At 40.6% G+C, this 23,186-nt stretch overlaps 2 protein-coding genes across 2 annotated transcripts; both read right to left on the bottom strand.

Moving 5' to 3' along the window:
* Nucleotides 1–1,917: 1,917 nt before the first annotated feature.
* Nucleotides 1,918–15,216, bottom strand: LOC135467691 (arylsulfatase B-like). Its single transcript, XM_064745499.1, has 14 exons — nucleotides 15,090–15,216; nucleotides 14,156–14,267; nucleotides 13,878–13,929; nucleotides 13,072–13,175; nucleotides 11,477–11,583; nucleotides 10,851–10,915; nucleotides 10,228–10,329; nucleotides 6,543–6,606; nucleotides 5,956–6,053; nucleotides 5,592–5,731; nucleotides 5,386–5,444; nucleotides 4,864–4,975; nucleotides 4,317–4,462; nucleotides 1,918–4,029 (listed from the first exon to the last, which is right to left on the bottom strand). The coding sequence occupies exons 1-14, from the start codon at nucleotides 15,208–15,210 to the stop codon at nucleotides 3,857–3,859; spliced, it is 1,455 nt and encodes a 484-aa protein (XP_064601569.1). The 5' UTR covers nucleotides 15,211–15,216; the 3' UTR covers nucleotides 1,918–3,856.
* A 3,308-nt stretch (nucleotides 15,217–18,524) lies between these two features.
* LOC135467523 (uncharacterized) lies at nucleotides 18,525–21,274 on the bottom strand. The gene has a single exon (XM_064745295.1). The coding sequence runs from the start codon at nucleotides 21,272–21,274 to the stop codon at nucleotides 18,752–18,754; it is 2,523 nt and encodes an 840-aa protein (XP_064601365.1). The 3' UTR covers nucleotides 18,525–18,751.
* Between the last annotated feature and the right edge of the window lie 1,912 nt (nucleotides 21,275–23,186).

Genomic DNA, 23,186 nt, shown 5'->3' on the forward strand with positions numbered 1-23,186 from the left:
AGCTGCCAATCAACTGACATGCGACTGGTATCCACAGAAGATAAAAGCAAAATCATATTACCCTTTCCCTTCATTGTATCTTTAATCTGAGAGTCTTAATAAACCACTTTGTTTAGTTAAAGTTTAGTTTGTACATCACTCTATAGAGTGATGTACAAAATAAAATCAATAAATCACAGCAGAAAATGCTTACTATCTATGAGATTCCGATGTGGCGTTAAGCCATAATCATTCATTCATTCATTCTATGAGATTCGTAAGCTTTTTTCTTTTCACACAAAATATTACAATACTTTACCTAACACCATGATGTCAACGGTAATGACAGCCCAAGTGCTAACCAAAAGACAACATGGTGGTAAACACCAAAAAGAATTCCATAACTTTAGCTATTTCAGAGTCGGGAAACATCCTTTGGAAGCACTGGGTTAGCCAGTCAGCAATGGCCAGCGGCAAATTCAGCTCTGCAATCATTTCGCACATCATCACTTCAACTTTTACGATTTGTTGCTGAAGCTTTGTTTGGCTGTTTTTCTCCCTCCTCACGACGAATGTGGTCATGGTGCTTGATGGAGCAGCCCTCGAAACAATGTTTTTATGATACATGGAGTTGGTATGATTTCTGCAGTCATTTTGTCCTCCGTGTGCGCAACTAAAATCTTTTCTACACAGTCGGCAGTGCACATCACACTGCGCTTTAGCAGGTGCTCCAAGACATGGTCAGACATTTGTATATGTCCTTCAGAATCTCGACTTGGATAATTTGTGTGTCTGTTTGGTGGGTATCTCGTCATCATCGGACATATCAGAATCGGACTCATGAGCGCATCTTGATATGGTTGGCAACAAGTATGTAAGAAGTGAATTGGCGGCAAAAGCGGCAAGTCAGTTTTCTCCACGGTACGGAGCAATGCATATCGGCATACTGTATTCAGTATTAACAATACTGCCACCCCTGCGCGGAGAATGCTATGTAATGGGAGATCACTTATTGCAGTCGTTAAAGAGTTGTTTCCTTTATCGGTTCTCAAGAGTAAACCGAAATATTTGTCACTGAATTGTGCGGAGTTAATTCAACAGAATTAGTGGTATAAACACTTCAATATTCATAATTATTTCGGGGATGGCGTAGTGGCGTAATTATTGATAAAAATCCTAACAATTATTTGTTCAGTGTTCTAGCACGGTTACGTCGCTGTCCGTTACTTGCTGTTTATAACACGATTGACACCGTAGTGTTAGAAAGGAGAAACAAGTCGACACAGTTGAATGATGTAATACGGAGCAGTGTGCTTGAGTAGTGTGCTTGAGTAGCGTGCTTGCCCCGTGTGCTTTCCTTTTTGTAGTTTTATCTGTATTGAAAACTGACCATTTCTTTGATTTCTGTAAAATGGGTATGACACAAGGAAGTCTTTCCCCAGTGATATGCTATTGCATGAAACACATTCAGGGGTGCATGAAAGGTTCTCTCCATAAACCATTTAGCAAACGTCAGGAGACAGGATGTGCAGGGTTCAAACCCGGCACTAAACAAGGATTTTGTAGACTCAATCATGCACATTCACTGTTCCTGGGGTCTTAGTGACAATAAGGACAGCACTCATATGACACTCTGTGCTGAATTATATACGGTGAGGACCACCGGCATGGTGTGCACACCTGTACGTGACAGATGGGAAAGTTAGCCAGTAGTTTACCTCGGGAACCACGGTTTCAGCCACACGTAACACCGCCATCGTAAAATGTAAAAAGTCTGACGTTAAAAAAAACAACGCAAATATATATTTAAAATTTATTAACAGGAAGGGAAAATCTGTAGTTCCCTAAAAAAACAAAAAAAAAAAAAAACAAAAAACAAAACAAACATGAACTAGTGATGAGGGTCTAAGATAAAGACCGATTTTGTCCATTCCTCGATCGTAAAGTTAAACAAAGGTAAAGTGAAGTTAAATAGATAATTTAAATGAATAGATAAATAAATACCAGTAAATAAGAAAAGTTTTGGAGTGGGGAGAACATGAGAAGAAAGGGGCCGAAAAGACTGTTTAACTTTGACCATGCCGCGAAAACCACAGCCTAAAGTGTTTATCTAAAAGACAAAATCGTTAATCTTGACTCACTCAGCAACACATAATTTGCTTCAAGAAACAGTATATAATATACACTCTCTCAGATAAATCACACAACGTTTTTGTAAGTAAAACAAAATCGAATACAAAATACAATAATTATAAATTGGAATATATTTATTTGGAATGTCAAAATATTGTCCACAAATATGAAGTTTTAAAGTTCATATACAAACGAGTATAATATGTACAAAAAATCCATTGGAATACACGAATCACAAACCAATTCAATTCAGGGATACATCCTAAATTTAAGTTACATCACGAAATACTGTGCATCTGTCTAAGCTAGCAACGGGATGTGCAAATTTTCCGAGCTGTTGCAGTTAACCGGACATTATGAAAATATCATTAGATAGATTTCTATACAGGATATAATGTTTCACGGACACAATTTGTAGCAATTATTAACAAGACAGCATTTCGGCCAGTGAAAGTATTTCTTTGGTTAATCTCTTCACATACTTGAGCAAGTGTGAAGTCTGGGAGAATTCTTCAAAGTTTTCCGGGGAAGCCAAATACAGATGTTCCATACCGCCTCTCGAATAAATGTCGCTAAATTATGGATAAACCTGGTTAAATGAAGACCGACCGATTGAGTTTCTGAGAAAGGAACATTGCGTCAAACACGATTAGATATCCGCCAAGCCAAGCTCATTTAACTGAATCCATGCATTTATCATACTCGTATATTTTACTGAATATTCTGTAAGACTTTTTTTACTTGACGGTGGTCAGGGTTTTTAGTGAGAACAAAGCCGTGGAAGAAAATAAAATTTTAAGTGAAGATTGCGGGACAGCGTCCTGTCAGATCTTGCCTGAGCTTTGATGCAGTTAATAAGAAAGCACCTTGCTAGCCGGTTCCATGGTGTGAATATGATGATAATTGGTTTCACTTATAGAACCCTAACTCACCCATTCAAAAAGTAACTGAAGCACTTTCTATTTTGTATGAATAAGGAAGACAGCGTCCAGGAAAGGAATAAAGTTTACATAACAACGACAAAACATTTACAATACAAACAACAAATTAATCAGGCTCGCAGCCAGGTCCGATCAGACACTAATTCCTGTACTAATTTACGAAACCTTCTAAACGGAAACAGCAACCAGACAGCGCATGCTCTGTATGCAGATGGGAAAGATCGCATTCGCTGTAGTTGGAGGTAAATATTCATAACTGAAAATATATGTAAATATGTACAGGCCTATTGTACAAATCCAACAAGCACCTGGGTGGTAAAAATTTCCTCGTCTTCAATCTGCAAAGGGTAGTGCGGAGGACACATACTCAAGGCCTTTAACTCATCGAATTTATACATAAAGCCTGATTTGACTACTGGTAAAAATAGAAATAATATTGTTATTCATTGGGACATTGACAGCTACCCTGCATGTCACTGATACATGATTACATTTGCCTCTAGTTAAGTTACGCGCCGCATCCATTGTCAATGTTTGTGACTTCTGTGTACACGGGCAAGAGACAGTGATAAGTACAAAATGGCAACAGGAGTGGGGAATGGGTACGGGGGTGTTGGTGTGAAAGGGTTGACAAGGAGTGGACCGTTCAAGGTGATAAGCCAACACTGCTGTATCCAACAGGTCAAATAGATTCGGTAAACTTGTTTTTACAACGTTGTGAACTAAAACTAATCATATGTTTTAATTATTTTATACAATGTCTTAACGACTTTATTACAATGTTATAAACTTAATATCACTCGTCAGCACCATCCTGGACTCCACACCCCGCCAAAGTTTTTGGGGTCACCTGCCGGGTCATCTGGAAGATCACCTGCAGGAACCATGCTCTTCCGGTAATTCTCCAACCTGTCCCGCATCATGGAGACTATTTGCGGAAGTTGGCTGGCTAAGTCAAAATGTTCCGTGGGATCAGCTAAAAAGCAAATGGAAAAGAAGCAGACGGTTCGGTCAGTTGACAGGTTAGCCAATCAATTTATGCAAAAGGTTAAACACACAATTTACCAAAATAGTGTTACGATGCAATCAGTTAACTTCAATATTTCAACGTTAATTTTTTGTCATACACCCATACATAACGATCCCAATTTCGTTTTTTAATACATCTATTGAAAGCAGGCATTTCTTTCCTAAGGTATACGCCAGACAGCGTGTTCACAGTGTTCACTAGCAGTGTTTCGCATATAGAGAAAAGTCCTTTACCTTCAATGTCATACAATCTGTAAGTGTCGTTTCGCCGTTGATAATAGAGGGATGAGTCCACCTCCAGATCGCTGTCTACAGTAGGCGGAGGGTACCATCCGTTATACCTACCTGCTGACCCTTTGATAAGTTTGTATTTACCAACCCTGCAACAAATGTATATCAAACTAGAACGCGAATGTCCGAAATATCGTTCGCATCCCAGCCCTAGCAATGGTTAGCGTGCTAGCGCAGCACAATTGCCCAGGAAACAATCACCAACATCACTAAGAATTCAAGTCTAGCTCATGCTTGTTTCTTTTCCGCTCGTAAGTGGGAAAGCCAACTGCGGATGGTCGTGGGTCCCCCCCATCCCCCCCCCCCCCCCACCACCACCACCGACCTTGTTCCCACCATACTGGCGACCGATGGCGTATGAGTGAAATTACGACGTAAAGCTCCAATTACATTAATACATAAATACCTTTTCTTGCAGCAAGCCTGCATGGGCTCGTATTGTAGCTGGAGCAAACCAGTCGAACTAAGTATCAGCAGCATTATAACATACCTTATTGCTGCGTTCTCTGCTATGTCATTGATGTTATACACAAACTCAGTACGAGCCGACGGCGCTCCTTCACTCACAGTAGCCCACTGATTAACTCCGTCTGTGGTAGGGTCTGTAAACGTAAAGTGTATTTCAACATAATTTTTTCACCCTGTACCCATAAAACAATCATGGAATCGTTTACGGTATAGACTGACAAGAGATTTTGCATAGACATAATCTGGAAAATATTACAAATACGATTATGTCAATCTTTTAGGCTAAAGTTACGCGAATTTAAATGGATTTTCCAGCGATTTAAATGGCCAAACTAATGTAGCTTGACTGGTTCTTCGCTACTTTAAAATCGCAACGTAACAGGGAGCAGGGACGTCGCTCTGGAAAACAGAAAACAAAAAAAATGTTACGAAGGTTAAACAATGGCTTTACAGAGCATTAGGCCTACAACCCAGCCAATGCGTTGGCATTGTCTCACGCGTATACAGGGACTTGTTAAGCTGTTTACGTCTGTTGGTCACTTACCCGGTGTTGCACCAGCAAGATGTAGAATTGTAGGAAACCAGTCAACAGCATGGATCATTCTACAAGAAACAAGAATGTAATTGAAAGAAACTTACAAAAGACAAATAAAAACAAACAAAACCTCGAATCGAATACGTGAAATCTCTACTTGAAACTGCTCATGTCTTTTGGAGTCTTTCGAGTGTAAGCTGAACACACGAACTTACTCTGTGTTCGTATAGCGGGTTTTATTCATCAAGTTCTTGCTGTAGACAAAAGCTGACCCCTTAGTACCACCTTCCCATAAAGTCGCCTTAGCACCTCTTAGCGGAAAGTTGTTTGCTCCTCCAACAATCGGGCCGCCGTTCTTAAAATACATAACAATCGTGAGTATATATCGTGATATAGTTAAAATGCTTTTCTCATTCTCACAAAGGTTCTAGTCTCTCAATACCGATCAATTCGAACATAAAAATTGACAAACAAACAGTCTGAGTTATAGTAATCATTTCTGTTTCATACAAAATTGAGTCTGGGCACAATCACACTTCTTTGTTTCTTCCATAAAAATATGCCATATTGTCCACTTACATCAGTTGTGAAAATGATAACGCTATTTTCCATCAAGCCCGTCGACTCAAGAGCTCTGGTGATGTTTCCCACAGCCTCATCCATGGCAGTAACCATTCCTGAAAAAACACAGGACCGGAAGTATACAGAATTTTATTTTCATCCAGATATAAACATAGCATACTCAACGAAAAGTAGCAAATTTCCTGTACATCTGTTCAACACGCTTATTACAAAACAGAAAGAATTATAGTGGCAGTTATCACAGATCAGTGTGGCAATACACCCATACCTCATTCCATGTATAATTAATAATAAACTGCTTTTCTAGCACTAACATGTCCTGCGCCCTTACCGACTATTGCAGGACGACCTTACGGTAAGTTGTTGGTAAAGTACCTGCTGAGGAGTGATAGTCTCCTCTGTACCATTGAGCACGTTTTCAAACCTTACCACTATCTGATACGTAAGTAAAATAATCCTCAGCCCACTGGCAATATTGGCTAAACTGTTCTAATCCAATCATTTTGGAAAACTGTATTATAATCATGTCGATAATGCATGACTTTTACCAAAGGCATCTATAAGTGAGAGCATTTTTGTCTTACCACTGAACACTCGTCTTTTGTAATTGTGGATATGTGCGTACATATCTTCGTATTTCTTGGGCACCTACAAACAATATACAGAAAAATGTCTTCAGTAACAAATCCACATATGTCTAATTCGGCAAATGTTTGGCTTGGAACTGTATGATGTATCGCATAAAATCAGTTATTTTCCGGACAAGGCAAGAATTACTTTAACTCATGGACAGAAAATTATTTGAACTGGATTCGTGACCAGTTAACAATTACATGAAATAATAGCTTTCTGACAACACCTAAACGCCAACGGGCATTTCATTTTTGTTTTATATTGTTGTGGTGGTTGTTTTGCTTGTTTAGAAGCTGAAACGTTCCTTGCACAAACATATCGAATTTCTATCTATGCAAACCTGATTTTAGCGTAACAAAGTTTAGGCAGTTCGCTTCAGAGATGGACTGCCTAAACCACTGGCTTAACTATATAATTGAGACTTTCAAAATTATTCAGGGGTATGACGACGGCGTTCATTTACCTACTTTCAAGACCGGCTTGGGATATAACTTTGGTATACAGACTGTACAGATGTGCTAACCTGCAATGGTCAATGGACGGCTTACGCTACAGTTTCTCTACAGACCAGGTGTATTTACTAACCAATGGCTCGTGAGGGCCTAGGGACATGCTAGCTCTGCAGAATGACCAGATATACTTACCTGCAATGGTTCGTGAGGGCTAAGGACATGGTAGCTCTGCAGAATGACCAAATATACTAACCTACAATGGCTCGTGAGGGCCTAGGACATAGTGGGCTCTGCAGAATGACCAGATGTGCTTACTAACAATGGCTCAGTGAAGGCCTAGGGCATGGTAGTTTTTGCAGAATGACCAAATATACCAACCTACAATGGCTTGTGAGGGCCTTGGACATGGTGGCTCTGCAGAATGAACCAAATATACTAACCTACAATGATTCGTGAAGGCCTAGGAGATGGTGCTCTGCAGAATGACCAGATGTACTTATCTACAATGGCTCGTGAGGGCCTAGGACATAGTGGCGCTGCAGAATGACCAGATATACTTACCTACAATTTCTCGTGAAGGCCTAGGACATGGTAGCTCTGCAGAATGACCAAATATACTAATCTACAATGGTTTGTGAGGGCCTAGGACATGGTAGCTCTGCAGAATGACCAGATGTACTTACCTACAATGATTCGTGAGGGCCTAGGACATGGTGACTCTGCAGAATGACCAGATGTACTTACCTACAATGGCTCGTGAGGGCCTAGGACATGGTGGCTCTGCAGAATGACCAGATATACTTACCTACAAATGCTCGTGAAGGCCTAGGACATTGTAGCTCTGCAGAATGACCAAATATACTAATCTACAATGGTTTGTGAGGGCCTAGGACATGGTAGCTCTGCAGAATGACCAGATGTACTTACCTACAATGATTTGTGAGGGCCTAGGACATGGTGGCTCTGCAGAATGACCAGATATACTTACCTGCAATGGTTCGTGAGGGCTAAGGACATGGTAGCTCTGCAGAATGACCAAATATACTAACCTACAATGGCTCGTGAGGGCCTAGGACATAGTGGCTCTGCAGAATGACCAGATGTGCTTACTAACAATGGCTCGTGAAGGCCTAGGGCATGGTAGTTTTGCAGAATGACCAAATATACCAACCTACAATGGCTTGTGAGGGCCTTGGACATGGTGGCTCTGCAGAATGACCAAATATACTAACCTACAATGGTTCGTGAAGGCCTAGGAGATGGTGGCTCTGCAGAATGACCAGATGTACTTATCTACAATGGCTCGTGAGGGCCTAGGACATAGTGGCGCTGCAGAATGACCAGATATACTTACCTACAATTTCTCGTGAAGGCCTAGGACATGGTAGCTCTGCAGAATGACCAAATATACTAATCTACAATGGTTTGTGAGGGCCTAGGACATGGTAGCTCTGCAGAATGACCAGATGTACTTACCTACAATGATTCGTGAGGGCCTAGGACATGGTGACTCTGCAGAATGACCAGATGTACTTACCTACAATGGCTCGTGAGGGCCTAGGACATGGTGGCTCTGCAGAATGACCAGATATACTTACCTACAAATGCTCGTGAAGGCCTAGGACATTGTAGCTCTGCAGAATGACCAAATATACTAATCTACAATGGTTTGTGAGGGCCTAGGACATGGTAGCTCTGCAGAATGACCAGATGTACTTACCTACAATGATTTGTGAGGGCCTAGGAAATGGTGGCTCTGCAGAATGACCAGATATACTTACCTACAATGGCTCGTGAAGGCCTAGGACATTGTAGCTCTGCAGAATGACCAAATATACTAATCTACAATGGCTCGTGAGGGCCTAGGACATGCTAGCTCTACAGAATGACCAGATATATTTACCTACAATGGCTCGTGAGGGCCAAGGACATGTGTGGCTCTGCGGAATGACCAGATATACTTACCTACAATGGTTAGTGAGGGTCTAGGACACGCTAGCTCTGCGGAATGACCAAATGTACTAACCTACAATGGTTTGTGTAGGCCTAGGATGTGGTAGCTCTGCGGAATGACGAGTTGTACTTACCTACAATGGTTCGTGAAGGCCTAGGACATGGTAGCTCTGCGGAATGACGAGTTGTACTTACCTACAATGGTTCGTGAAAGCCTAGGACATGGTAGCTCTGCGGAATGACCAGGTGTACTTACATGCAATGGTTCGTGAAGGCCTAGGACATGGTAGCTCTGCGGAATGACCAGAAGTACTTACATGCAATGGTTTGTGAAGCCCTAGGACATGGCAGCTCTGCAGAATGGCTAGATGTACTTACCTGCAATGGTTTGTGAAGCCCCAGGACATGGTAGCTCTGGAGAATGACCAGATGTACTTACCTACAATGGTCCGTAAGTGTGTAGGACATGGTAACTCTGGAGAATGACCAGATGTACCTACATGCAATGGTTTGTGAAGGCCTAGGACACAGTACCTCTGCGGAATGCCGACTTGTACTTACCTGCAATGGTTTGTGACGTCCTAGGACATGGTAGCTCTGTAGTATGACCAGATGTACTGACCTACAATGGTTCGTGAAGGCCTAGGACATGGTAGCTCTGTAGAATGACCAGATGTACTTACCTACAATGGCTCGTGAGAGCCTTGGACATGGTAGTTTTGCAGAATGATCAGATGTACTAACCTACAATGGTTCGTGAGGGCCAAGGACATGGTAGTTTTGCAGAATTACCAGATGTACTAACCTACAATGGTTCGTGAGGGCCAAGGAAATGGAAGTTTCGCAGAATTACCAGATGTACTAACCTACAATGGTTCGTGAGGGCCAAGGACATGGTAATTTTGCAGAATTACCAGACGTACTAACCTACAATGGTTCGTGAGGGCCAAGGACATGGTAACTCTGCAAAATGACCAGATGTACTTACCTGCAATGGTTCGTGAAGGCCAATGTCACGGAAGCTGTGCAGAATGACCAAATATACTTACCTACAATGGTTCGTGAAGGCCTAGGACATGGTAGTTTTGCAGAATGACCAGATGTAGTGCCCTACAATGGTTCATGAAGGCCTAGGATATGGTAGCTCTGCAGAATGACCAGATGTACTACCTGCAATGGTTCGTGAAGGCAAAGGACATGGTAGCTCCGAAGAATTACCAGACGCACTTACCTGCAATGGTTCGTGGACGGCTTGGAATGGCAGGTAAAGAAACAATGGCGTGGCAGGGTCGTGGCCGTTGATTACGTCCACTGCTCTTTGTCCAAACACATACTACACAAAAACAAAAACAGATCTAATATAAATCTTCCACATTTATTTATTATTTATTTATTTGATTGGTGTTTTACGCCGTGCTCAAGAATATTTCACATATACGACGGCGGCCAGCATGATGGTGGGAGGAAACCGGGCAGAGCCCGGGGAAAACCCACGACCATCCGCAAATCTTGCACAGATTGGATCTCAAGGCAAAATCAGTTCCTGTGGTATATTTAGGGTATGATTCTTAAAACGACGAGCTGCCCAAAAGGAAACGCAATAATGTTTTGCGTGATGATGATCAGAGAAGTATTTTTAAGATGTCACAAGAGGAGCCTTTATCATTTTGTCATGTTTTATTCTGTACAGTAACAGGAAATAACAATGAAAATAGAAATCCTGATCAACGTGAAGAAATTAGCATATCATGGAGAACATTATATTCTCAAAGCATTCTGTAGTACGCCAATAACTCTTTACGGTAATCTTTCGTTTGCAGGCAGGTGAAATATAGATATTGAGATCGTCCTTACCGTCGAGTATGTTCCGTTGGGAAATGTGTAAACTTTGTCGTCAAGCCTTAAGTCATAGCCAGCGTCTGTTAAAAAATGTCAAAAATGGAAGTAATTCCTCTTATTAACTTGATTACTGTATTATTCCATAATCAAAGATTATTTCACTTATAAATGATCTCCATTTTGGGAGGAGGTCATAATCGCATGGAAACAACAGCACTGCGTGAAGTACGTGATAATTTTTCGGATACTGATATATTATCTCAGATACTTCTAGAGCAAAAGTTCATTTGTCACGGGCTAGCTGACGTTGCCTCACCCAACCATTCATTTATTATTTATTCAATTATAAAAGTTATACGCAAAAATTCTTTACATATATGTTAGTTGCTGGGCCATATATTCATTTATCAGAGCGCCTTATTACATGCCGGGTTATTTCACTTATCCACATATGCGATGAAGGTTACATGTGGGGGGAGTCAACCAGAGCAAATAGGAAACAGCGCACCTAGAGCCAGGGTCTGGCTCCAGCATGCAATTTCACTGACCCAACACCAAGTGACAGATCTTTATTCTATGTATCATGCAGTTATCAACCTAGAAGTAGGGCCCGCAGACATTAACATGCCTTTCAAACCTACCTCTGGTGTGAATGTAGTAGTCCTCCGCGCCCAGATAGTAACCGAGGAAAGAATCGAACCCTCGGAAAGTCGGTACGTATTTCCAGTTACAAAATCCCAGATGCCATCTAAAGGTAAAGGCTGTGAAAGTTGGGGATTGAGATTTACTGTCCCCTTCTGGACTATCCTGGTGATTGGGCAGAACCGTGCTCCTACCCAGGAAGGATTTATATTCATGTCTGTCACGTGCGCGCCACATGGACAACGGGACACAGGAGGGAATCGTGAGGCACAGCAGAGAAACAGGAGGGAAACTTGAGACACAGGAGGGAAACGCGAGACACAGCAACGACTGTGAGATACAGTAGGGAAACGGAAGATAAAGCATGGAAACGTGAGATACAGCACGGAAACGTGAGACACAGTAGGGAAATCTGAGATATAGCTATGGGGAACGTGAGACACAGCAGGGAAACGTGACCTACAGCAGTGAAGCAAGAGACACAACAAGGAACATGAGACAAAGCACAGAGTGGTGAGACAGAGTTGGGAAAAGTGAGACAGAGTTGGGAAAAGTAAGACACCGCTATAGGGAAACGTGGGACACATCACGGAAACTTCAGATGCCTCTAGTATGTGCGCTTAACCACTGAATGTCATCAATGTTACCAATTTGCAGAGGTGATGTGTAGAATGCCTTAAAACACAATTCAGTTCAAATATGAAACCGGCGGTTAATAAACATGCAGTTTCCATGGTTATGTGCTGTTATAATTGTTCTCTTTTGAATTTGACAACGATGTGCAGAAACTACTTCGTAACTATATCCTTAAAACTCCTTCATTCCCATTCATCAGGTAACCCACACTTATTCCTTGTTGATTGCTTTTTATTTTACCTGTACAATTACATCTAATTAAGATTTCCATTCTGAATTCGATGTACATTTGGTGTCTGGATTAACTGACCACTTGTGTCCAGAATATCGACAAACCAACACTAACCACTTGTTTCTCTTTTACTCATATCAAAACATATACGTACATTTTAAGTGCGGCATGTGCGGGTGGTATTCAGCTCCAGTCTAACCTTGAGGTGTAAAGTGCAGCCTCTGTGGGTGGGATCCGTTCTACTCTGACCTTGACATGCAAAGTACAGCATCTATGGGTGGTATTCACTTTTACTCTGACCTTGAGATGCAAAGTGCAGCCTCTATGGGTGGTATTCGTTCTACTCTGACCTTGACATGCAAAGTACAGCATCTATGGGTGGTATTCAGTTCTACCTTGGCCTTGACATGCAAAGTACAGCATCTATGGGTGGTATTCAGTTCTACTCTTACCTTGACATGCAAAGTGCAGTATCTATGGGTGGTATTCAGTTCTACTCTGATTCTGACATGCAAAGTACACCATAGTGCAGTATTCAGTTTCTATTCTGACTTAGGTCAAGAAATCACGAGCATACAGCATGAATTTCCGTGGTTTTCACAGCTATATATTCCTCCCAAATGACATTTGGTAGGGCCAGTGGCCCTTGAATATTTCAAATGTTCTGTATTAAATCTGATGTTAGATCTACACGTTTTGTCATGTCTTCACAAAGTGAGCACATACTTTCCCACCATGTGGGTGCTGTAGCCGACTTCTTTCAGTTTCTGAGGTAACGCTGTTACAGAGAGAGGCATGCCTCGCGGTGACAGCGGGCGGATTATGCCGTTCTGAAAAACATAAAAAAAAACACATCTGTGCTCTAAGACTCCTATGCAAAAGATTCTAGAGTTTATAATTTTTTTATTAATTTAAAAATATTAAAACCACTGTGTTCACACAGAAATATTTTAAGACAACAATATTCCTTGACTCTCCATCCTGAAACAGAGGTTTCAACAAAGGTGTGGAATTTGTTGTATAATACAAAAGATTGAAATAATTCCTTTGAGGGGACAACCTTGGGTGTAGCCTATACCTACAAAGTGCTGTGGTTGAAGTGAGTTTTCCGATTAAGATGTCCCTTTTTAACGAACAGGTGCGCGGGACGTATTACTGTATATAGTTACATGTATAAAAAACAAGTTTCGTGATAATGTCATTCCATTATAAGACCAATCGGGACTTTAAACATGACTTTTGAACACAATGGTATAGCATAACTCGTCACATAACAAAAGGCTATTCAAAATCGCTAACGTCCAATACAGAAATAACATTACATCACATGCATAAAATAAGTTTGACAAACTTTCGGTATGCATCCACACTCACTAAGTCATACCTTGTATAACCGTTCTCTTTACTACACTGCATGTCGCTTACGAGATCTAAAGAAACAACAATTCAGTATTGATAGCGGCTATATCGCTACTACACCTGATTTTGGTGGGATTCTGTATACCCGTCTTCATCAGCGGGGACATACTAACCTGAAGGCCTGTATGATAAGGGTATTTCCCGGACATGAAACAGTTCCGAGATCTGTAAACAAGCACGAGACCGATAAATACATAGACAAAAACATTTGTTTCATGAGTAACCAAATTAGCTGTGGTAATATTGAAGAGATCACATCGGAGTCATGTATTATGTATGACTAACAGTTAAGCTGATTTGCATACACGAACATGTACTCAACATGTCAATGGAACGAACAGAAGATTATTTTCAGACCTATATTTTACGTACAGGGCTTTATTTTACTTACGGTGAACAAACTTGTTGAACGTAGGAAGAGTTAAGAATCACGCCATTTCGCGCGAGACGCTCGAGATTTGGCGTGATCATCTGAGGGTTGTGCCAGCTGACATCATTCCAGCCTTGAAAAGTGAGATGAAAAGACAAAACTGTATTTTAAAACAACCTGTGATATGTCAGCATAGGTATAGGAAACATAAAGATTAAATCCACTGTGTTGATATTACATTACCTCGCTCGAGTGAACAGAACTACGGGCGAAACTGTCCGTACATAAGCCTCATTTTAGTACTATAATAACTGATTTTTTATTTATTTCAGGGTCACCTTATGACCCTTTATCTGCGTCTCTGATAGCCCGCCGAAAAATTTATTTATTTATTTATTTAATAGTTGTCAAATTAATACCAAGTCGATAGAGAAAATATCTAACCGCAAACTATAAAGGTTATTTCATTCTGTTACTCTATTTTCATTCCACCCTCCCCCCAACCCAACCGTGATCATTTTTTTGGTAAATAATGGTGTGAAGTTAACAATTTGATATGAATGACCTTTGATCATTTATTAAACTATAACGGTAACTAAGCCTACATGTATAACGACACTAATAATTTATCGTGCATGTTTTCATAAAGCGATCTTATACCCTGATAAACACGAAATGTATCATACATAAAATTATCTACTTTGAACATGTCACAAATTAGATTCTTGTTTGTTTCAGAAAAATACAAAGTAAACTGTCATATATGTACTGTCTCTACTGATATATGACAGGAAGCTAGAAAGAAGACTATACCTACGGGAGTTGAAATCAACCCTCGTGACCCTCTACTTTCCCCGCTCTAAAAAAACACCCCGGCTAATACCAGTTCGTAGCAGCAACCCGTTCAGTATTTCATAAAGTCATTCAAAGTTTGTGAGATAAGACATTACCCTACCTAAATCATCTGCCACAATAAAGATGACATGTGGACGGGTAGCGCCATGGCACCCCGACAATGTGAAGCAAATCAGCAGAAGCAGAGAGACGACGGTGTGCACGGCTTTTCTCCTCTCCATGTTGTTCTTGCCTGTCTGTCAGCTGACAAGGAAATCCTCGGAAATCACGAGGCCTAGGCCAGTACATTAAAGAACAAAGCGGTTGGGAGGTACTACAGTTCACCGTACTCAAGCCTTGAGCTTTAGAAACTGATAGAATGTGAGTTGGGGACTGTGTTGTAGATATCGACAAATATAATAGGTGTATGTATAGTTTATAGGACTGATGACTTAATGAAATTAAAAATAAACCCTTACAGCATCTGTGACTGGCAGCTGTCTGCATAGGCTATATACCTAACACATACAGAGAGAGCTATACCAATGGATCAATATTGGAGTTGGCTGATTCAAAGTCAAAGTCAGACTCGTATCAAAGTGTGTTGTTCAATGCTATGTCCTTCATTAGAGGAGCCTATAATCGACTTTTCAAGAAATGCTTCCTAAACTAAAAATAAATTCACATTATACTGGCATTGGCACTGTAAATATACGGGCCACCATTTTAACATGTTCATAGGCACTACACCATAATCATTCTTCAGTATGTTTTTATACAACTGTCAAAATGCACGTCTGAGCTAATGTACATTTTGTACATTGCATGATTGACTTACAAGATTGACTTATCGATTCAGTTATGATTCTATATATGTAGGCTATGTCAGTTCTGGTGATTCATCAGTGATTATATAGTTGATGAACTTTATGTGCTTCCAAATATAGCATCTCATTGCGGTATATGTATTTTAAAAACTAACGAGAACTAAAACAGCTTGTCAGTATAATCGATACAGCAGCTGTAAATGGGCGAGAGTTTTTTGTTTTTTTTTCTTCCGGTATTTTGAGGCCTGTACACTTGATATAGGTCGATTCAGCAGGTGTGGCTGTGAAGCGTTTTGTGTTTGATCTAAAAGTGTACAGCATTGTGTTAAACCAGAGCAGCGATGATAGTGTTCCATTTGAGAAATACGGTTCTTGTCAATTTACCTCAGTTGGGTTTTATTCTACCTGTTCAAGTAAATCGTTAACAAATTATGACTCACACACGCCCCTATAGCACCATGGCTTTAAGAATTGGGTAAAAAAATGCAGTGATGTTAATTACAATTTTGTTTGTTTTATTTTGCATTTTAAAGGCTGTGTAAGACTAAATTTGTGGTTGCAGGAATGCAAACTGTGGGCAATATTTTTACACGAAGTTTTATGAATTCAACCTCTGGTAATCGGTGATTCTAGCCAGCTAGATCTGGGGCATCCACTCTGGCAGCCTTTTGATTTCACTGTTGTGTAGGGGAAGATAGCAAAAATGTATTTTTCTGTTTGCATGCTTTTTTTTGTGAGTAAGTATGTCATCGGGTGCCTGACGGTCTCACAAATGCGTTTGCTTTCAGTTCAAGTCAAGCTCATTCTGGCTTCCTCTCCGGTCGTACCACCTGGCTCTACCCGCTTTCCTCCCACCGTAATGCTGGCCGCCGTCGTATAAGTGGAATATTCTTGAGTACGGTGTAAAACACCAAACTCTCAGTTAAACAGATAAATCTGATTGGGTGACAGACATTCGTATACCATCTGTCAACAATAATGGACGTTTCCAGGTCAATAATCACAAGACCAATTCCCAAAACGACGTTTAACACAAACCGCCATAGATCTAAGAAAGTATGGTATATAAAGTACGAAATTAGGACGGAATCGTTCAGAGAGACAGCCAACAGTTTTCGTTGATGTTGGAAAGATGCAAGAAATGTTCTAGGCAAATAATGGGATCTTATTCAGCACGATGAATATACGGCTCTGTAGGGCTGTGATTACGTATACCATCACAGCCCTGCCTTGTTCCATATGCTTACCCTGAACACCTCTTTACTTCCCTTGCTGGCTTTAGTATGCTACCGCTGGGTAAGCCTACCAAATTTGTCCGTCCGCAGTCATAGTCGTCTCAGCTGAAATGTTACCATGTGTCATCTCTAGTAAATCCACACAAGCATGAAACTAATGGAAACTGGATAAATTCCAACCCTAACCGTCATGTCTGAATACATACTCCTCACAGCCGATACAAGGGAGATAACTACTGACATTACTAGCAATTAGCATATTTTGAACGTCTTGTTTAATCTTTTCTTTAATTGTTTAAGAATTTTTTTATTGATTAATGTTGATTATGGGTTCCCTGGAGGTCATTACTGTAAGACCGATCCTAAACAGTAGCCTGAATGCGTGTCAAAATGTCTAGCTTGCCCTCACGGTGAGGAGTATGCATTCAAACACCGCGGTTGGAGCTGAAATTTATCCAGTTTCCAACAGTTTCATGCTTACTCTTGATGACACATGGAAACACCTACCTGGAATTGATGGCTGAGACCACTATGACCACGGACAAACAAATTATTTGGTGCCCAGCTGTAATATACTAAAGCCAGCAAGGGAAGTACAAGGTGTTCAACGTAAGCTTATGAAACAAGATGAACAGAAGTTTTGACGCATGAGTTTGAGGAAACCGGACAGAACTGAGAGTGAGTGCTTCCGATACATCTGACAAACGTTGTGCCAACAAATGAGCTAGAGGAAACCAGTTAGAGTTCAGAGTAAATACTATCCAGGTACCTGGCAATCGCTGAGGCACATGAGCTTGAAGAAAGCTGAGGGTATCAAAAACGCAAAAATGTAAACTTTAAGTCCACAATACTTCCTTTTGTTTTTGTATTCAAGCTTTACATCTCGCATATTCAAAACCATTTACCCTAAAGTACGTGAAATCCGGATTGTCCGGAAACGAAGAGTCTAAATCGCTAAAACAAAAAATCTATATATTTAAAACAATAGATATATAAGTACTGTGAAAGTTAGACATATCCAATAAAACGTTATATTCAATATCTATAATGTAATCGAAACATAACTGAAATTTACACACAATAAAAAGCCACAATATCCTGTCAAATTCCAGTAAAAACTCTGGAAACGCCGAAGCTGTTTATGTAACCTGAAAATCCAGAGTATGTTCAATGTAGATACAAGCCATTCAGTTGCAAAGGTTAAAAAATATTTAGAAAATGTAAGCATGTAATCTCAAAATGTATGGTGTACAGAAAAGCATTTAGGAAAGTTTAGATAAGCTCATACCAAAACTATATATGCTTCAACATCGATATATATATATATACTTGAAGAAATAAAGAAAGATCCCCTGGTAGGGGGAATTAACATTGGAAAAAAATAATAAATTTAAATATTATAATTTATAAATAAATAAATTTATTTATTTCATTCGTGTTTTACGCCATACTCAAGAATATTTCACTTATACGACGGCGGCTAGCATAATGGTGGGTGGAAACCAAGCAGAGCCCGTGGGAAACCCACGACCATCCGTAGGTTGCTGAGAGACCTTCCCACGTACGGCCGGAGAGGAAGCCAGCATGAGCGACCGCATTGGTGAGAGACTCCTGGGTCATTACGCTGCGCTAGTGCGCTAACCGCATGAGCCACGGAAAAGTAAATGAAGATGCTTCTGTTCAAGTATTTGTACAAATTCGTTCTGTAGGCGCTGATCTCTTCAGAACACCTGAAATTCATTTTCTCTTTCTTTTATCGAGTAGAATTTTTTCACAGTCATCTTAAGTTTATTTGTTAGCAGTTCTTGCTTGACAGCTCGTTCAGCCTCTGTGGTCAATATATCGTTTAGTTTCGGTAAAACGGTTAAAACGGCTCCCGTAAGCACTTGGGATGACACGGTGAAGTTGTGCAGCTGGTTAAAGGAGACGATAAGGTTAACAGCGGCTGCGACCAGGACGGTAAAGGCCGACAACTCTACCAGGTAAACGAACACTGAACGTCTTAACGGCCGATGCTTTTCAGCGACATAACGAAAGAGTTCGGAGGGTATTCCCGGACTTGCGCCTCGCCAGCGGATGTACATGGACTCTTTTTTCCTGTCAGTGTCAAGGAGAGTTGGAGCCAGCGACAAAAGCTGACGCTGTTCCTTTGTGAAATTAATCGATACCTCGCCAATTGCAAGATTTTCGATCGCTGCCGCATCTACATTTTTTACAACGAGACTCTTGCCTTTAACGACTGTACCCTTTTCTTTTGTTTCTTTCTCTAAGGCTAGATTAATTTTAACTATTTCATAGAACATTGCCATGTAGGAGTCACTGAGTTTCAGTGAGCTTCGGACAAGATAAATCAGCATCGTGCCAATGCCAATCACGTAACCCAACGTGATATTTGGATAAAGTATGATTCCGGCATAAGTGTAATAAAATACAAGCAATATGAAAAATATTCCACGAATAAACAGAAGAAAAAACGCGTAATAGTTTGCAAGCAGACAAGTGATGATGAAGGGGGATATCAAAGCTCTACAACTACCATGTGGGGCGTAATATATTAAGAAAGCCCTGATCAGATTTATCAGATGAAAGATGGTGGGGCACCCATAGTAAACTACACACAGCGCTATCTCAATTACACAAAACAGAAAATATAGCAGACCTAAGGCACAGCTGATAACAAGTGGCAGGTTTAGAGCGCGTATGCATCTTTGGAATCTTTTGCAGCAGAACTGATAGACAAATCCCCAAAATGATGGATTAATCAGAGTAAAAAGATTTCCCAGTAATAGACTAGAAACGAGATTGTGTGAGCTTTTGCCTTCCAAGTTCACAGCCCCAAAACGCTCCACAAGTTTTGTATCCAAGGACAGTAGCGTCATCTGATAGCGGCCTTCTCTCTTCAACACAGAAACAAAGCAGGCCGACAGGTTTTTCGGAATACATATGCAGAATTGACCCACTGTGAAATAAATTCCAAGCACAACCATCGGTCCGCCAAAATGTGTCAACCAGTTGCTGTGACTTGCCGAAAACCCGTACGGTAGACTCAGAAATCCAACTGGAATTTTGACCCTTATACGTTCAGTAATGGTACTTTGCGCGGACAGCGTGTAATAAATAATTTTTACGTAGATAGGTAATGGAATCAACACTGAAAATATAAACATTTTGCACAGCCTTGATATCAACACGGGAAATCTTTGTCTGACACACCTGAGAGGTGTCCCGAGTAAAGAGGACCAAGTCACCGGCTTATGAACTCCCAGAAATATCCAGTTGTCCCCGCGGGAGGCCATACGTTGGTAAGAGCGGATCCTAGAGCGATTAGCTTTCCTTAGCAACGGTGTCTCCTCATTGTCAAAATCGCTCGGATGTAGAAAATCCGACGAGTCTACTGTTCCATGAGGCACAAGGACATAGTCACCAAACTTTGACAACGGTATGGGTACGTACATGAAGCAGAGCAACCCGATGAAGTAAATGAAGGTTGACCACGCAGATAGGGGAATCTCGCTGATATCGCACGCTATGTCCATGTCCTTTTTCTTAAATCGGCAACATGAATAGATGGTGAGGTCCTTCCAGTAACCAAAGTATGTTAAGAAATGGTACAGTGCCTTTTCACTTGGTTGCAGACGGGTATGTTTTTTGTAGCAAAACACACTGGCGTTCCATCCATTGGTTGGTGGTAAATTCTGTTTTACCATTCTGCCCAGAGCCTTTGCAATTGCCAGCGTTGTAGAATGCTTTCCTAACTGCAGAGAACAGTTGTCTTCTTCGGCTTTAAGTGTTAGCTGTACATCAAGAACGTAGTGCTTCAGAAGTCCAAGAGATAGATGTATGAAGTCGTAGTCAAAGCTTAGGAATGGAAAAGAACCATTCGACGAATTCGATGTCCATATCCAAGAGTACGGATAGAACAAATTGTGTTTCTCTATCACTGAAATATTGCTCTCGAATTTTAGTGTAAAGAAAACAAAACTCGCCTTTCTTCGTATGCAATCACGTGCAAACGTTCTGGCATCAGATGAGTTTACAGTAAGGTTACACACAGGTAGCTGCGTGTCTGTGCCATCGATTCTTCCACGTAGGTCGAATCGACCATCCACAGTTTGTGATCCCGATTTACCGTAAGCCTGTGCACTGACCAAAGGTAAGACCAGCAGAGGTAGAAATAACAGAAAACGGCATATTTCTCCATATGGCAAAGCCACACCTGAAGAAACTTTGCTGACTCCATCCATGGCGATATAGACTGCTCTGCTTATAAAGGTGAACTGTGTCACTCATCCAGACATTCCAATCATAGAATAAAAACTGCGTGAAGGTATAGTCTTGAAATAATGATGTCATTCTTCCTTCACGGAAAAAGAAACCATAATTATTTTATGACGATACTGCTAAAGAACTTAATAACGTAACAATCATGTTTTTGTCTATTATTATGTCTGCCCTAATAGCTCCGAAGTTATAGATACAAGGAAGTAACTAAGCAGACATATGTGCATGCGAATTACCGGTACACAATAGATCAGGGTCAGCGTATGTGTATGTCACTCCCAGCAGTTATACTTATATGGTAAGCCAAACGATAATACAACTCTCCTATGATGTAACCCAGTATTATGAATATTTGTCTCCCAAGCCCTGATGGAAAATTACAGCTTTATCTTATCTATGTGTTCGTTTGGAATAAACTCTTTTTCGGATACTTAAAAAAGAATTGTAAGCATTACAACTATAAACTATGTAGCATTGCCTTTGTTGGGAAATTCTACTCAGGGTTACTCTGTTGTACTGTGCGTGCATATATGTGCAGTGCCACCGAACAGAGTACATCTAGATGTTTGTGCATGTCATTTATCAGTTTTTCTATAACTTAGTATGGATTAGTTCAGTCATAATAATGCGGTTTATCGTCTGAGCGATAGACCCTTTTAATCTTTATTGGCAGGCGGTCAAGTTTTAATGTTGAGTTGAGAACTGAGAGTTATACCCCTTCTTGGTTTTGGATACAGTGCTTTCCACAAGTGTTTGTATAAGTAAGATACATAATTTAATACAGACGTACTTTGACTGGGTCTAAGTGGGGAGGAGGGCGAGGGGAGTGTGCACCAACTGTAAACGTTTATTCCACGCTGATTTGATCGAGTGTGCACCAACTGTAAACGTTTCTTCCACGCTGATTTGATCGGGTCAAACAGAGAAATGTTCGATTCTACTGATATAAATTTTCCATCTTTATCTGATCATCGATTTTTCTCTTACTCATAACGGAAATTGTTAATTCGTGTTGCATTACTGGGTATCTTTTTTTAAGCTTTATTTGACACAGTGGGCCAGCGTAAGCAAGGCTTATAACGTGGCCCCATTTTAGGTGAAACAACAGGCAAAAGACAAGGGCATTTAAATAATATTCTCTCGCACTGCCGTCAATCATTATTAAAGTGACAGTTACGGTAATGATCATTGTACAAACGGTAGTTAAGGATGTTAAACAATAATTTTTAAAAAAAGAAAGAAAGAAAGAAAAAAGCCTGCCCGGATAGCACAGTTGGAAAAGCGTCCGCTTCGGAGGCGGTAGATCCAGGGTGAATCCTGGGTCGGGTCACACCTAAGATCTTAGAAAAGAGGAAGCTATAACTTCCTCGCTTGGCGTTCGGCATGAAGGGGATAGTGCAACGACTGGTTGAGTATAAGTCTTCGGTAAGTCTTCTCAGTGAAGCAGCACTAGATAAAAGAGCTGTGGAAATCCGTCATGCAACAAGGAGGCACATTACATACACTCTAAGGACTCCTTCGTCGTCATATGACTCAAAAATTGTTAAGTACGACGTTAAACCCTAAAATAATATTAATACCCTTACTAACAATTATACTACTACTAATAAAATTAATTTATCGAAAAAAGAAAAATCGGTCAGCATGAGAGAATGCGTAATCAGGGTGGGTAACTAGAGATTATGGGTCATATGAAAGAAATCGCTTAATACCCTTTAAATAGCTACATACACATGTTGCAATAAGTATTGTTAGACTATGGGTATAATAAGCCAAAATCAATTCCCGATAACGAACCTAGCCTGGGTTAAACAGAGTAACACTCTCAAATATTCAAATGGTTGGTTGGATAATTTAATAAATCAAAAAGGAAAA

This window comes from Liolophura sinensis, chromosome 6 (genome assembly GCF_032854445.1).
Source record: "Liolophura sinensis isolate JHLJ2023 chromosome 6, CUHK_Ljap_v2, whole genome shotgun sequence".
In the NCBI taxonomy this organism is placed as follows: domain Eukaryota; kingdom Metazoa; phylum Mollusca; class Polyplacophora; order Chitonida; family Chitonidae; genus Liolophura; species Liolophura sinensis.